This window comes from Nycticebus coucang, chromosome 3 (assembly GCF_027406575.1).
Source record: "Nycticebus coucang isolate mNycCou1 chromosome 3, mNycCou1.pri, whole genome shotgun sequence".
NCBI classification, from domain to species: domain Eukaryota; kingdom Metazoa; phylum Chordata; class Mammalia; order Primates; family Lorisidae; genus Nycticebus; species Nycticebus coucang.
The window spans coordinates 117,041,823-117,054,614 of record NC_069782.1 but is presented as its reverse complement, the minus strand read 5'-3'; the positions used below and the strand labels follow the sequence as shown (position 1 = coordinate 117,054,614).

Sequence of the window (12,792 nt, the reverse complement as noted above, 5' to 3'; positions counted from 1 at the left end):
ATTCTGACGTAAAGCCATCTGGTCCTGGGCTTTTGTTTTTAGGGAGATGTATAGTTGATGCTATCTCAGAACTTGATATAGGCCTGTTCAAAATTTCCACTTCGTTCTGGCTAAGTCTTGGTAGGTGGCATACTTCCAAGTATTGGTCGATTTCTTTCAGATTTTCATGTTTCTGAGAATAAAGTTTCTTGTAATATTCGTTAAGGATTTTTTGAATTTCTGAGGGGTCTGTTGTCATTTCATCTTTACCATTTCTGATTGATGAAATTAGAGATTTTACTCTTTTTTTCCTGGTTAGGTTGGCCAAAGGTTTATCTATTTTATTGACCTTTTTAAAAAACCGACTTTTGGATTTATTGATCTGTTGTATAATTCTTTTGCTTTCAATTTCATTTAATTCTGCTCTGATTTTGGTTGTTTCTTTTCTTCTGCTGGGTTTGGGGTTGGAGTGTTCTTCCTTCTCCAGTTGCTTGAGATGTCCCATTAAGTTATTGACTTCCTCTCTTTCCGTTTTCTTGAGGAAGGCTTGCAGTGCTATAAATTTCCCTCTTAGGACTGCCTTTGCAGTATCCCAGAGGTTCTCGTAATTCGTGTCTTGATTGTTGTTTTGTTCTAAAAATTTGGTGATTTCCTTCTTAATCTCGTCTATAACCCATCTATCCTTCAGCATAAGGTTATTTAGCTTCCATGTTCTTGTATGGGTATTCAGATTCCTGTTGTTATTAAGTTCAACTTTTATTCCATAATGGTCTGAGAAGATACAAGGAATAATTTCTATTTTTTTTAATTTGCTGAGGTTAGATTTGTGGCCTAGGATGTGGTCAATTTTGGAGTATGTCCCGTGGGCTGATGAGAAGAATGTGTATTCAGTTTTGTTGGGATGAAATGTTCTGTAGATGTCTGTCAACTCCAGATGTTGAATGGTTAAGTTTAAATCTAAGATTTCTTTGCTTAGCTTCTTTTTGGAGGATCTTTCCAGCACTGCTAAAGGGGTGCTAAAATCTCCAACTACTATGGAACTGGAGGAAATCGAGTTGCTCATGTCTGTTAGAGTTTCTCTGATAAATTGAGGTGCGTTCTGGTTGGGTGCATAAATATTAATAATTGAAATCTTATATTGATTTAACCTTTAACAAATATGAAGTTTCCATCTTTATCCTTCCTTATTTTGGTTGGTTTAAAGCCTGTTGCATCTGTGAATAGGATTGCAATGCCTATTTTTTTTCTGCTTTCCATTTGCCTGGAGTGTAGATGACCATCCCTTCACCTTGAGTCTGTATTTGTCTTTTAATGTAAGATGAGATTCTTGTATGTGGCAGATAATCTTGCTTGAGTTTTTGTATCCAGTCAGCCAACCTGTGCCTCTTTAGAGGACAATTTAAACCATTCACATTAATTGAGAATACTGATAAGCCTTTCGAGAGTCCGGTAGACATTTTTAATACTTTTGCGACTGTAGAAGTTGGAATTTGATCAAAATTTTCTGGGTGGATTTACTTTTGTGGTGGAGGATTACGCTGGTCTTTATGGAGGATATGTCTGAGAATATCCTGGAGAGCTGATTTAGTTGTGGCAATTTTCTTCAACATGTGAATGTCATTGAAGTATTTAATTTCTCCATCATAAATGAAACTCAGTTTAGCTGGGTACAGGATCCTGGGTTGAAAGGTATTTTGTTTTAGGAGATTAAAAGTCATCGCTTCTCGGCCTTTTGGCTAAGATCAAGTGTAGGAGATTAAAAGTCGATGACCATCCTCTTCTAGCTTGAAAGGTTTCAGTAGAGAGATCTGCAGTTATTCTAATATTCTTGCCCTTGTAGGTGATGGTTTTCTTTCGTCTGGCTGCTTTCAGAATTTTCTCCTTCATATTAACTTTAGTGAAATTGATTATGATGTGTCTGGGGGGATTTCTTATTCAGTTGAGTCGTGCTGGAGTTCTGAAACTGTCTGCTATCTGAAATTCAGAATCTCATGGCATGTCTGGAAAGTTCTCTTTCATAATCTCATGGAGAAGAGACTCTGTGCCTTGTAAAACCACTTCATCACTTTTGGGGATCCCTATAAGACGAATATTAGTTTTCTTCTAATTATCCCAGAGTTCTCTGAGAGAGTGATCTGTTTTTGCCCTCCATTTCTCTTCCTGTTTGAGAGTTTGGGAGCGTTATAAAGCTTTGTGTTTGATGTCAGAAATCCTTTCTTCTGCTTGCTCCATTCTGTTACTGAGGGATTCTACTGTGTTTCTCAGATCTTTGAGGGCTGCAACTTCTTGTCTCAATGTGTCAAAATCTTTGGTCATTTGGTCTTTGAATTCATTGAATTCTTGAGACATCTTTTGGGTTACTGCTTGGAATTCTTATTCGATCTTATTTGCTATCCAGATTCTGAATTCAATTTCTGACATCTCAGCTATTTGTTTGTGCATGAGATCTTGTGCTGTGTCTGCCCCATTGTTCCTTGGGGGAGGGGTTTATCTTCTCTGATTATTCATATTGCCACAGTTTTTCCTTTGTTTGTCTCATGATTGTTTTTCACCGTTGCCTCTGGCCGTTCTCAGAGTTGGGGTAGTGTCTCTCTGAGATTAGACGCCGGGGGGGATCACTCTATTGTTGCTAGATCTTTGTAGGGAGTGACCCTGTGTAGCTCTTCTGGGGCTGCCCCAGCCAGGGAGTTCTGGTTGTGGTAGCAGCTCTGGAGTGTGACACCCCCAATCCAGCAACAGGGCGAGGGAGGTGCACACAGTTCTGGGAGTGCCTGGTGCCCAGTGACTTTGGCACAGAGAGCCCAAGGCTCCAGCATTCTCTGGCCAGGAGAAGGGCTCCGCGCATCCGGAGGGCGGATGGCTGCCAGAGTCCCTGGCCAGAGGAGCAGGCCGGTATGGAGGCAGGGAGGGTACAGGAGGGAGACGCGGGGTTGCACGACTCCCAGAGTTCCTGGTCAGGGCGTGGGGAGGTCCGGCGGGCGGGGTAGCTGGTCCCAGCTCAGCTCTTACCCGGGTCCGGGCGGGTGTAGCTCTTATGGAGGTTCGTGAGGGTGCTGATCACAGGTCCCAGCGCAGCTCTTCCAGAGGTCCTGGGGGGTCCCGGCGCAGCTCTTCCCGGAGGTCCTGGAGGGTGGCAATCATGGGTCCCAGCCTATATGTAGGTTTTTACTTACATTTCATGTCTGTCTCTTTGTGCTACTTTTGGGCAATTTGTTTATCTTTCTTCAAGTTTGATAATTGCAGGTTCAGTTGGAGTTCTTCTATCTAACCATATCATTGAGCTTACTATTTCAGTTATCATATTTTTCAGTGCTAGAAATTCTTCTAGATTGTTTTTCAGTTCTTTGATGTCAGTTTTGATGGACTTTTTCTGGTTACTGGTGTTTTCATTTGGATTAGAAAACCAAAGCCCTGCCATCAACTAGCTATGTGATGTTGGCCAGATTTTATAATCACTTTGTATCTGTATAGAGGGAGTAAAATCTATAAAAAGGGAAGAGTTTTATAAAGGTCAGAGGAAAGGAATGACCACCTCAAAATTGTGAGGGATTCATGATTAAAGTGCTTCAATACCTGACATACATTTACCTTACTCCATAAGGATTTGCTGTGTGGTTTTTGTGGATCTTTGTCTATTCCTTTAAATAAGTTTACATACTAGTTTTATCAATAATTCTTACGTATTAGTCTTTGTAGATCTGGTTCTGTTGTTTTGAATTTATAGTGTAAGTTTTATGATTTTGTAGGAAACTTATTTGGCAGAGCTTCGTATGTAAATTTTTAGAACCAAGGGTTGAGCCTTGTTGTATGGAGATTTGCCTTCTTCCCAATCTTTTTTTCCCAACACAAATAGGTAAATTTATTTCTGAGACTTAATATTAGCTGGTAACAAACCATGATATGTGCATGTACATCTCTAACCAAGAGCCAGGGCTGGCTTCCGTCTAATGCATTTTCTAACATATGATGAATTTTCTAAGGATGTAGTACTTGGTTAGTCCTGTCTCATTAGGCTCTCTAATCTGCAGGTATCCAGCACACACTACACTTTTGATAATCTGTACACTTTTCGCCTTGTTTACCTCTCTCATATCCACAGGCTCTACTACTGGCTGTAACTTTATTCCTTTACTTCTTTGCAGACTTGCAGACACATTTTTTTTTTTTTTTTTGAGTTTTAAAAAATACTTTATTATGGCTTGACACCCGTAGCACAGTGGTTATGGCACCAGCCACATACACCAGCCCGGGCCAGCTAAACAACAATGACTACTGCAATAAAAATAATAGCCGGCATTGTGGCGGGCGCCTTTTCCCAGTTGCTTGAAGCTGAGGCAAGAGAATTGCTTAAGCCCAAGAATTTGACATTGCTGTGAGCTGTGATGCTACGGCACTCTACTGAGGGGGACAAAGTGAGACTCTGTCTCAAAAAAAAAACTTTATTATTTATAGGTTTTGTGGCCAAGGGGTTCCAAAGGTCCCAACTTCTTCAAATTACTAGAAATCTAAAGTCTGAACTACACTGTTCTGAAGAAAATTACGCTTCATGTCTTCCTTTTGTATGACCTTTATGAAAGTATAGTTTTCTTGTGAGGGAAACAACTTTTAGCTTTAGCACACAACTTAGATAAATGTTGTTGACATTGATGGAAACATTTTCTATTAATTACTTTTAATTAGCGTCATATACAAATCGCCAAGAGCTAATTATTCCCTGAAGAAATAGTATTTAAAGCACTTAGACAATTGGATAGTTACCCTAAGAGAAAATAATTTTATACCTTATAATTGAGTATAGTGTTCAATTGTTTAAAACAGATGATACGGAGGCAATTGAATGAAGCGTACTCCACAGCTACTTCCTCCAGATCCCCACAGTGTGGTTCCGGTACAGCACATGGTTACAGAACCACAATTCCTTATTACACAAATAACAAATATTTTTATTATGATGAGTTTTGACTTGAGGGAGAAAATGAAGATGCTGCTTTTTTTTTTTATTGAACTCATATAACTTTATTTTTACCTTTACAGTGTGCTGAGGGAGTAAATTGATATTATTAATTTTGAATAGTAGTTTCAGACATAGTCTACTTTCATATGCACCAGTTAGCTTTGCACTGAATTGTCTTTTCTGTCATCATGGATAGAGCCTACCATCCATCTACCTTAGCTAGCTTCCTTGTTAAGTACAGTGTGATCACAATGGAGATAAAAACAGAGAGTGACCTAATGAAGCCCATTACTATTACTGGAAACTTTAGTAACTGATGACATTGTTCATCTTAAGAGACTAAGACATAAAAGATGATATTTAAAGGTATTCATTGATGAATTGACCTTTTGAAGCATAGATTTAGATCTGGTTATTTTCAATGTGAAATAATAAAAAATTATTTTTATGTTTTGTTTTAAAGAGTTTAAAAAGTTTGAACAAGTAATACCTTACACTGGCTTTGTTACTTAAAGGTTTAAAAAATTACTATTGCTTTCTACTTTGAATTTTTTTTTTTTGAGACAGAGTCTCATGATGTCACCCTCACTAGAGTGCTGTGGTGTCATAGCTCACAGCAACCTCAAATTCTTGGGCTACAGTGATTCTTTTACCTAAGCCTCCCAAGTAGCTGGTACTACAGGCACCTGCCACAACGCCTGGCTATTTTTATGTTGCAGTTGTCATTATTGTTTAGCTGGCCCGGGCCAGGTTCCAACCCGCCAGCCTCAGTGTATGTGGTTGGCACCATAACTACTGTGCTCAGGTGCCAAGCCTATTTTGAATTTTATCTTATTTGCACTAAATAGAATTAATATTATATGATTCTTTGTTATCCAATGGCATGATCACAGCTCACTGTAGCCTCAAACTCCTGGGCTCAAGTCATTAGCCCCATATAGCTGGGATTACAGACATGTGCCACCATGCCCCATTAATTTTTATTATTTTATGTAGAAGTGGTACCTCATTATGTTGCCCAGGTTGGTCTGAAACTCCTGCCTCCCAAAGTTCTGGGCTTATAGGCATATGGCACCACACCTACCCAAAATTTGCTTTTTTTTTTTTTTTTTTTGAGACAAAGTCTTACTCTTTGCCCTCAGTAGAGTGCCCTCATGTCCTAGCTCACAGCAACCTCAAACTCTTGGGCTCAAGCAGTCTTCCTGCCTCAGCCTCCCCATTAGCTACAGGTGCCCACCACAATGCCCAGCTAATTCTTCTATTCTTTGTAGAGACAGGGTCTCACTTTTGCTCAGGCTGATCTCAAACTCCTGAGCTTATGCGATCCACTCACCTCAGCTTCCTAGAGTGCTATGATTACAAGTATGAGCCACAGTGCCTGGCCTAAAATTTACTTCTTTATGTGAAACTACAAGTAGTTTCAATCACTCTTGCTTTTTCATTGTGAATATCTGTTGTACTTATTCATAGACCATGTTGTACTAGATTTATTTGGATTATTTGATTCTATTTTCTAGAGTTCTGTCTTCCATGGTAGGTTTTTTATTCCATTTTGTTTTGGTTTAAGCTTTTTATTATTTTACCTATAGTTTTTCCTCCAAATGCAGCCCATTTTTCATTTTTGTTCGAATACTGCTACAGCCACAGTGCTTTTTGTGATTATTTACAACCAAATGTAATGTGTCTTCAGCAAACTTCCGTTATCACTTTTAATCTCTTTTAACAGTATACTCTACATCAAACTATCCTTATTTATATGATTCGTTATCTTATGCAGTTAATTCATTTGATCGCTTTTAAGGTTTGTTTTAAATTTGGTAGATCTTTTTATTTTATCAAGTTGCAGGGAGCCTGCGAATAAAAATAGGGACAATATTTCGATTTTAGAACCACGTAACCCGAATACAAAATTGAATTATGTTGTAGACCTACCTTTTTCAGATTTATGGTTGTGTTATATTTTCTTCCTCTAGGTGGCAAACTCTCACAGTTAATTGCAAGTAATTTGGTTTAGAGGCTCCTGAATAGTATTAAATGTGAAGACTAATAATAGAATATAAGATTTGGTGGATATTTTATCATGCTCTATAGTCAAATATTAGATTATTTCAAAAATCACAAACTTCTTAGACCGATCAAAGATAATGTTAACGAAATATTTTTCCATAGATAGTAGTAGAGAAATCTTTTTCCATAGAATACAATAAATTTTCATTTTGGATTGATATATGCTTTTATTAGGTTATACTAAAATATCAGCAATAATGTTAATATTGACATCCTTTGGAAATTAACTTGCCTTGTGTCTTTCCATCTTTACTCATGTTGATTTGTAAAGTTAATTTTTTTAATCTCTACATCCTTTATGAATAAATGACATAGACCCAAAAATTGGCAGAGCTACCAGCCTTTTTTTTTCTTTTAAAGAATTCTACCCAGCATTTTGGTGTTTGCTTTTACTCTGTTGCCTTTGTTTAAAGTTGGATTGCTTCAGGTTTTATTTAACATTAAGAAGATACCTGCAGTGCTGATGTTGTCATTAGATTATATGAAATCTAGAGAAAAAAAGCACATGATATGGACTAAAAGTACCAGAATATTCAGACTTAAGAGGAAATTATTGTCTCCATATTATTATTATTATTATTATTTATATTTTAGAGAAGGGATCTTGTTCTGTTGCCCAGGTTGAAGTACAGTGGGCGGGATCAGAGGTCATCACTGCAAGCTTCCAGTTCCTAGGCTCTGAGCAATCCTTCTGCCTCAGCCCCCTGACTAGCTAGGACTACAAGCACACTCCACCACACCCACTCAACTAATTTGTTTTTCAGTTTTTTGTTAGAGATAGTGTTTTGCTATGTTGCCCAGGCTTGTCTCTAACTCTTGACCTCAAACTATCTTCCCATTTTAGCCCTGTAAGTCCCCTAGGATTATAGCCATGAGTCAATGCACCTGGCTTCCATAATACTGTTAAAAGACTTGAAAGAAGAATCCCCCCCATACTCCTAAACTACATACCCATGCTGTAACATAACGACTTTCAGTCATTCGACATATATTCACTAAGCAACTATATTTTGCAAAATACGGTAATTTTTAAAATAAATCTATGTAATTCTTCAGTAAAGGTACTTGCAACTGAGCAGTACATACTTTAGTTACTAGAAATCCAAGGAACTACATTAGTCTTTCTAGTTTTGCTATTAGCCAATCTATTTAGGATTAATTTCAATTGTATTTATAACTATTTGAGTAATACCGCATTAAAATCAGATTTCATATAAAAGATTTAGTTTAAATACCACTTTTCTTTATCTTCTAAATCCTAATAATGACAACCTTAAAGGAATATTGTTTATAATGCCTTTTGTTTTCTTGATATATTTAGGTCATAGTAATGGGAGCTACTAATCGTCCCCAGGATCTTGACTCGGCTATAATGAGAAGAATGCCTACAAGATTTCATATCAACCAGCCTGTATGTGGTTTTGATCGATAATATTAAGAGTTAAATATTCGCTTCTTTATAGGTCTTTATCTGTAGGTTTAGGAAGGGAACATTTTATTTTTTAGGACTTGTTTGTGACAGGCAGCAAAAATATGAGGCAAGAAACCCCATAGATACATTGTTGTCCTTTCTACTCTCGGATTTTTTTCTTCGTTCTGTCCTAAGATTAGTGTTATTTGCCTCTCTAAGAAAATCTAAATTGTAGTTTTGGTTTAGTGTAGAATAAAATCGAAGGAATTGGGTTTAAAGAATTGTCCTATTCCAAAGGCCTGGCATGAAGAGTAACTGGAATTCACTGAACTAATTATTGGCACTAATCAGTGCTTCCCTCTGATAGGATTCATGATTCTAGTAGCTGAAATATTACACTGTAAATAAGAATGCAAATGGTAGGTAGTATTGAGCCAGTCAAGTTCTACCTTCTTTCTAGCATTCTTTTTTGTTACTTGAGAATTAACCTCTGTAGATGATTATAACTTATTGATACCCTGCAATTTTTACATAGAGTCCTCAAGTCTCATATTTTGCCTGCCTTTGGATTGAAGGAGAAAGAAAAAAATAGGTTTTAATAGTAGAAGATATGTTCCTTGCAATTAGCATGTTACATGTGCTACCATTAGAGAACTTAATTATAATTCCATTTATTATCTTTGGCTAAAATCATTTTATCCCATTTATATTCTGTAACTTACCAGATTGGTTTGGGACAGTATACATGGTCTCCTAAAGACAGATGGTTGTGGCCTCTATAAAATTACTCTGATCATCTATTTGCTATAGCTACAACCAGTGGTTCCTCTGAGGCTATGCACATATTAGCTACTTTATTAGAAAATTTACCTGATAAATCAATGATGAGTTTTTTTAACTTAAGATCGAAGACTATATTTAGTATTACTAATATTTATTGAACATTAATATGTCAGACAGCTGCTAGACTGTGGTGTTGCAGGGGAGGTGGACTCTAAATAAATAATGTAAAATGTGCTTTACAAAGGTATGCATAAAAAACTATGAGGTGAACATGAGTAATTACATCTGAGAAATCAAGGAATTTATAGAATCCATCTGGCTCTTGAAGAATGCTAGGAATTGATAGGCAAAAAAGACAAGGAAAGGCTTTCCTGCCAGTGTGAACAAAAGCAAGAAGGTGGGAGCACTGTCTACTGGTCAGTTCTAGGGGTAGTTCCCTTGAAGCTCTAAGGAAAATAGAAGGAGATGAGTCTGGAAAGGTAGGCTGCTGCTAGGTTTAGATGACCTTTGTGTGCATTGCACAAGAAGTTTGATTTTATTTTGTAAGCAAGACATCAGGACATTTTTTAAAAGAAAATTAATTTATCTCAGTGGTTCTGAAGACAAAGATGCCTGGTAGAATCTCTATCAATAATCCAATTGTAGTCCGGTTCACAACTAGTAATAATATTTTTGATGTATAGTAGAATTGAATGTAGGATATAACAGTATGGAAAGTAACCCTTTTTAAACTTGTAGATCTAATATACCGTGTGAGTTATCAACGCGTGTTGTTATAAGTTTGAGCAGATATGTTTTATTTTTTTTTAGAGACAGAGTGTCACTTTATCATCCTCGGTAGAGTGCTGTGGCATCACGGCTCACTGCAACCTCCAACTCCTGGGCTTAGGCGATTGTCCTGCCTCAGCCCCCCAAGTAGCTGGGACTACAGGCACCCGCCACAACACCTGGCTTTTTTGGTTGTTGTTGTTGCAGTTTGGCCGGGGCTGGGTTTGAACCCGCCACCCTAGGTATATGGGGCCGGCGCCCTACCCACTGAGCCACAGGCGCCGCCCCAGGTATGTTTTAAATCTGTATAGTGTTAACATAAGAACTGGAACTTTCTGTTCTATTTTTAGTGAATAAACAAACATAATATTGGGCAAGTTTTTTCTTGGATAATTCTGATGTCAAAGTGTATGATTAACCTTACCTTAAAATTCCTCTCCAAGTTGAATGTTTATTTTATTTTATTTTATTTTTTTCAAGTTGAATGTTTATTAACAAAAAATAGTTATTTGTCATCATTTAACATATGCCAGACTAACCTTCCTGCTTGAATGACAGAAACAGCAGGGTTGGGTTTGGTTTTTCAGGTAATAAGATTTGATATTTATTGTAATTAGCATTGTTTTGTTGACAGATGTAGGAATAAGGAATTCAGCCATGGTAACTTTAGAAAGCATTTTATTTACTGTGTATGAATTGGATACTGTGGAAGGAGTTAAATGTAGTTTGTATTTTCTGTTGTAATGTGATGCATACTTGGGGGAAAACCCATACAAACATGTAAACAAGTATATCATTAACACTAAATAGAAATTCACTAAATTTACTAATATAAGTTAGTAAACATGGAAGTTTCATGTTGACGTGGAGGAATGGAGGGATCATAGTTGTCTTTTCTACTTACTGGTAAAAAAATTTGTCAGTGGTAGTTTTTGTAAGTTTCTTAAAAAAAAAAAAAAGAAGAAGATTACAGAGAGGTAGAGGACATGGTAGGCATAGGTATTCATTTACTTTGCTCAATAAATATTCAGGGCATGTTATTTCCCAGACATTGTGCTGGGTGCTGGGAAGACAGAATAAGAAGATATAGTTCTGTAGGACATCCATAGATCATACTCTAGAATCTTGAATCGAGTCTGTGCTTTGACCTCCTCAGAATTTCTGTCGTTTCCTATAGTGGTTAGGTATTTTATGAGGGAAGAAATGTTAGGAAAACTAGTTGATCTTTTTTTTAAAAAAAAAAAAAACACTAACTGGAAATTATCCTGGTTTTAGGCTTTAAAACAAAGAGAAGCAATCCTGAAACTCATCTTGAAAAATGAAAATGTAAGTAAAAAATTATAATTTTACTCATTCCGTATATATGGTGTTTGTATTCATAAAGTCATTTTAGAGCAGTGGTTCTCAAGCTATGGGTGACATCCCCTTTGGGGGTCTCCTGCATATGAGATATTTACATTACGATTCATAATAGTAGCAAAATTACAGTTATGAAGTAGCAATGAAAATAATTTTATGGTTGGGGGTGGGGATCACCACAACATGAGGAACTGTATTAAAGGGTCATGGCATTAGGAAAGTTGAGAACCACTATTTTAGAGAGAAATAAGGAAGGGATCTGAAAATATAGCTTTGAAAGTGACCTAAGTTACTGTAAAACTTGTGCTTACTTTGTAACTCAGTAACTATGATGTATTTGAAATTAAAGATCATTTACTAAATTTTTTTAAGTGCCACGTGTTCTTGTGTCTATGCAGAAAATACTCTTTGATATTTTTCAGACTTATTCACTGCTTATATAAGATACCTTTTTTTTTTTTTCACAAACTCTTTGGCTTAAGTGATTCCCTTGCCTTACCTCCCAAGTAGCTGGGACTACAGGCGCCCACCACAACACCCAGCTATTTTGTTGTTGTTGTCATTGTTGTTCAGCAGGCCCTGGCCAGTTTTGAGCCTTCCAGCCCCAGTGTGTGTGGCCCACGCTGTAACCCCTGAGCTACGGTCTCCAAGCCAACACCCGGCTATTCTTAGAGATGGGTTCTCGCTTTTGCTCAGGCTGGTCTCAAACCTTTAAGCTCAGGCATTCCACCTGCCTTGGCCTCCCAGAGTGCTGGGATTACAGGCGTGAGCCACCACACGCAGCCTCGTGTAGGAATATTATTAAAATGAATTTTTCAGAAAAGAAATTGCAGATCAAATGATAAGAGTATTTATAATTTCAATAGCAATTGCCAAATCATCCATGCTAATTTACTTATATAACAGATATTAGAGTGTCTCTTTCCCTAAATTCATGCCAACAGAATGTTAAGAAACTTTGTGCCAAGATAGTAGGTAGAAAATGGTTATTTTGTTGAAGTCTTAATTTGCATTCTTTAGGGATAACATGAATGTTGTGTGTTTGAGCCATTTGAATTTTTTCTGTGAATTCTATAGTTTCATATTCTTTGCCCAATTTTTTATTTCAGTGAGCTATTTCATATAGAGTGTTGGTAACTCTATGTATTATGGATATTTGCCCTGTATCTAGTTTGAAAATATATGTTTTTTTCTGCTGGGGCTGGGTTTGGTTCCGCTACCTCTGGTATATGGGGCCAGCGTCCTACTCCTTTGAGCCACAGGCACCACCCGTTTGAAAATATTTTTTCCCAGTTTGTGCTGATTGCATAAGGGGTGGTTTTCCTCTAAAATTGGTAGTTGGATCAAGAGACTGGATGAAATTCAAATCTAAGTTAGTGGAGAAGGGAGACAAGATGGTTCTTTAGGTCTTCCTTTGTATCTTTCAGTGGTATTCTAATGATTTATTTCTTTAAAATATATCAAGATAGCA

The 12,792-nt window shown here is 37.1% G+C and overlaps 1 protein-coding gene across 1 annotated transcript in view; it reads left to right on the top strand.

The window, feature by feature from the left end:
• The window catches only part of ATAD1 (ATPase family AAA domain containing 1), a 50,467-nt gene that overhangs the window by 32,794 nt on the left and 4,881 nt on the right, over positions 1-12,792 (top strand). The window contains exons 7-8 of the mRNA XM_053582505.1: positions 8,322-8,411; positions 11,238-11,288. Of these exons, the coding sequence (XP_053438480.1) occupies positions 8,322-8,411; positions 11,238-11,288 (141 nt within the window). The remainder of the gene's footprint in view (positions 1-8,321; positions 8,412-11,237; positions 11,289-12,792) is intronic.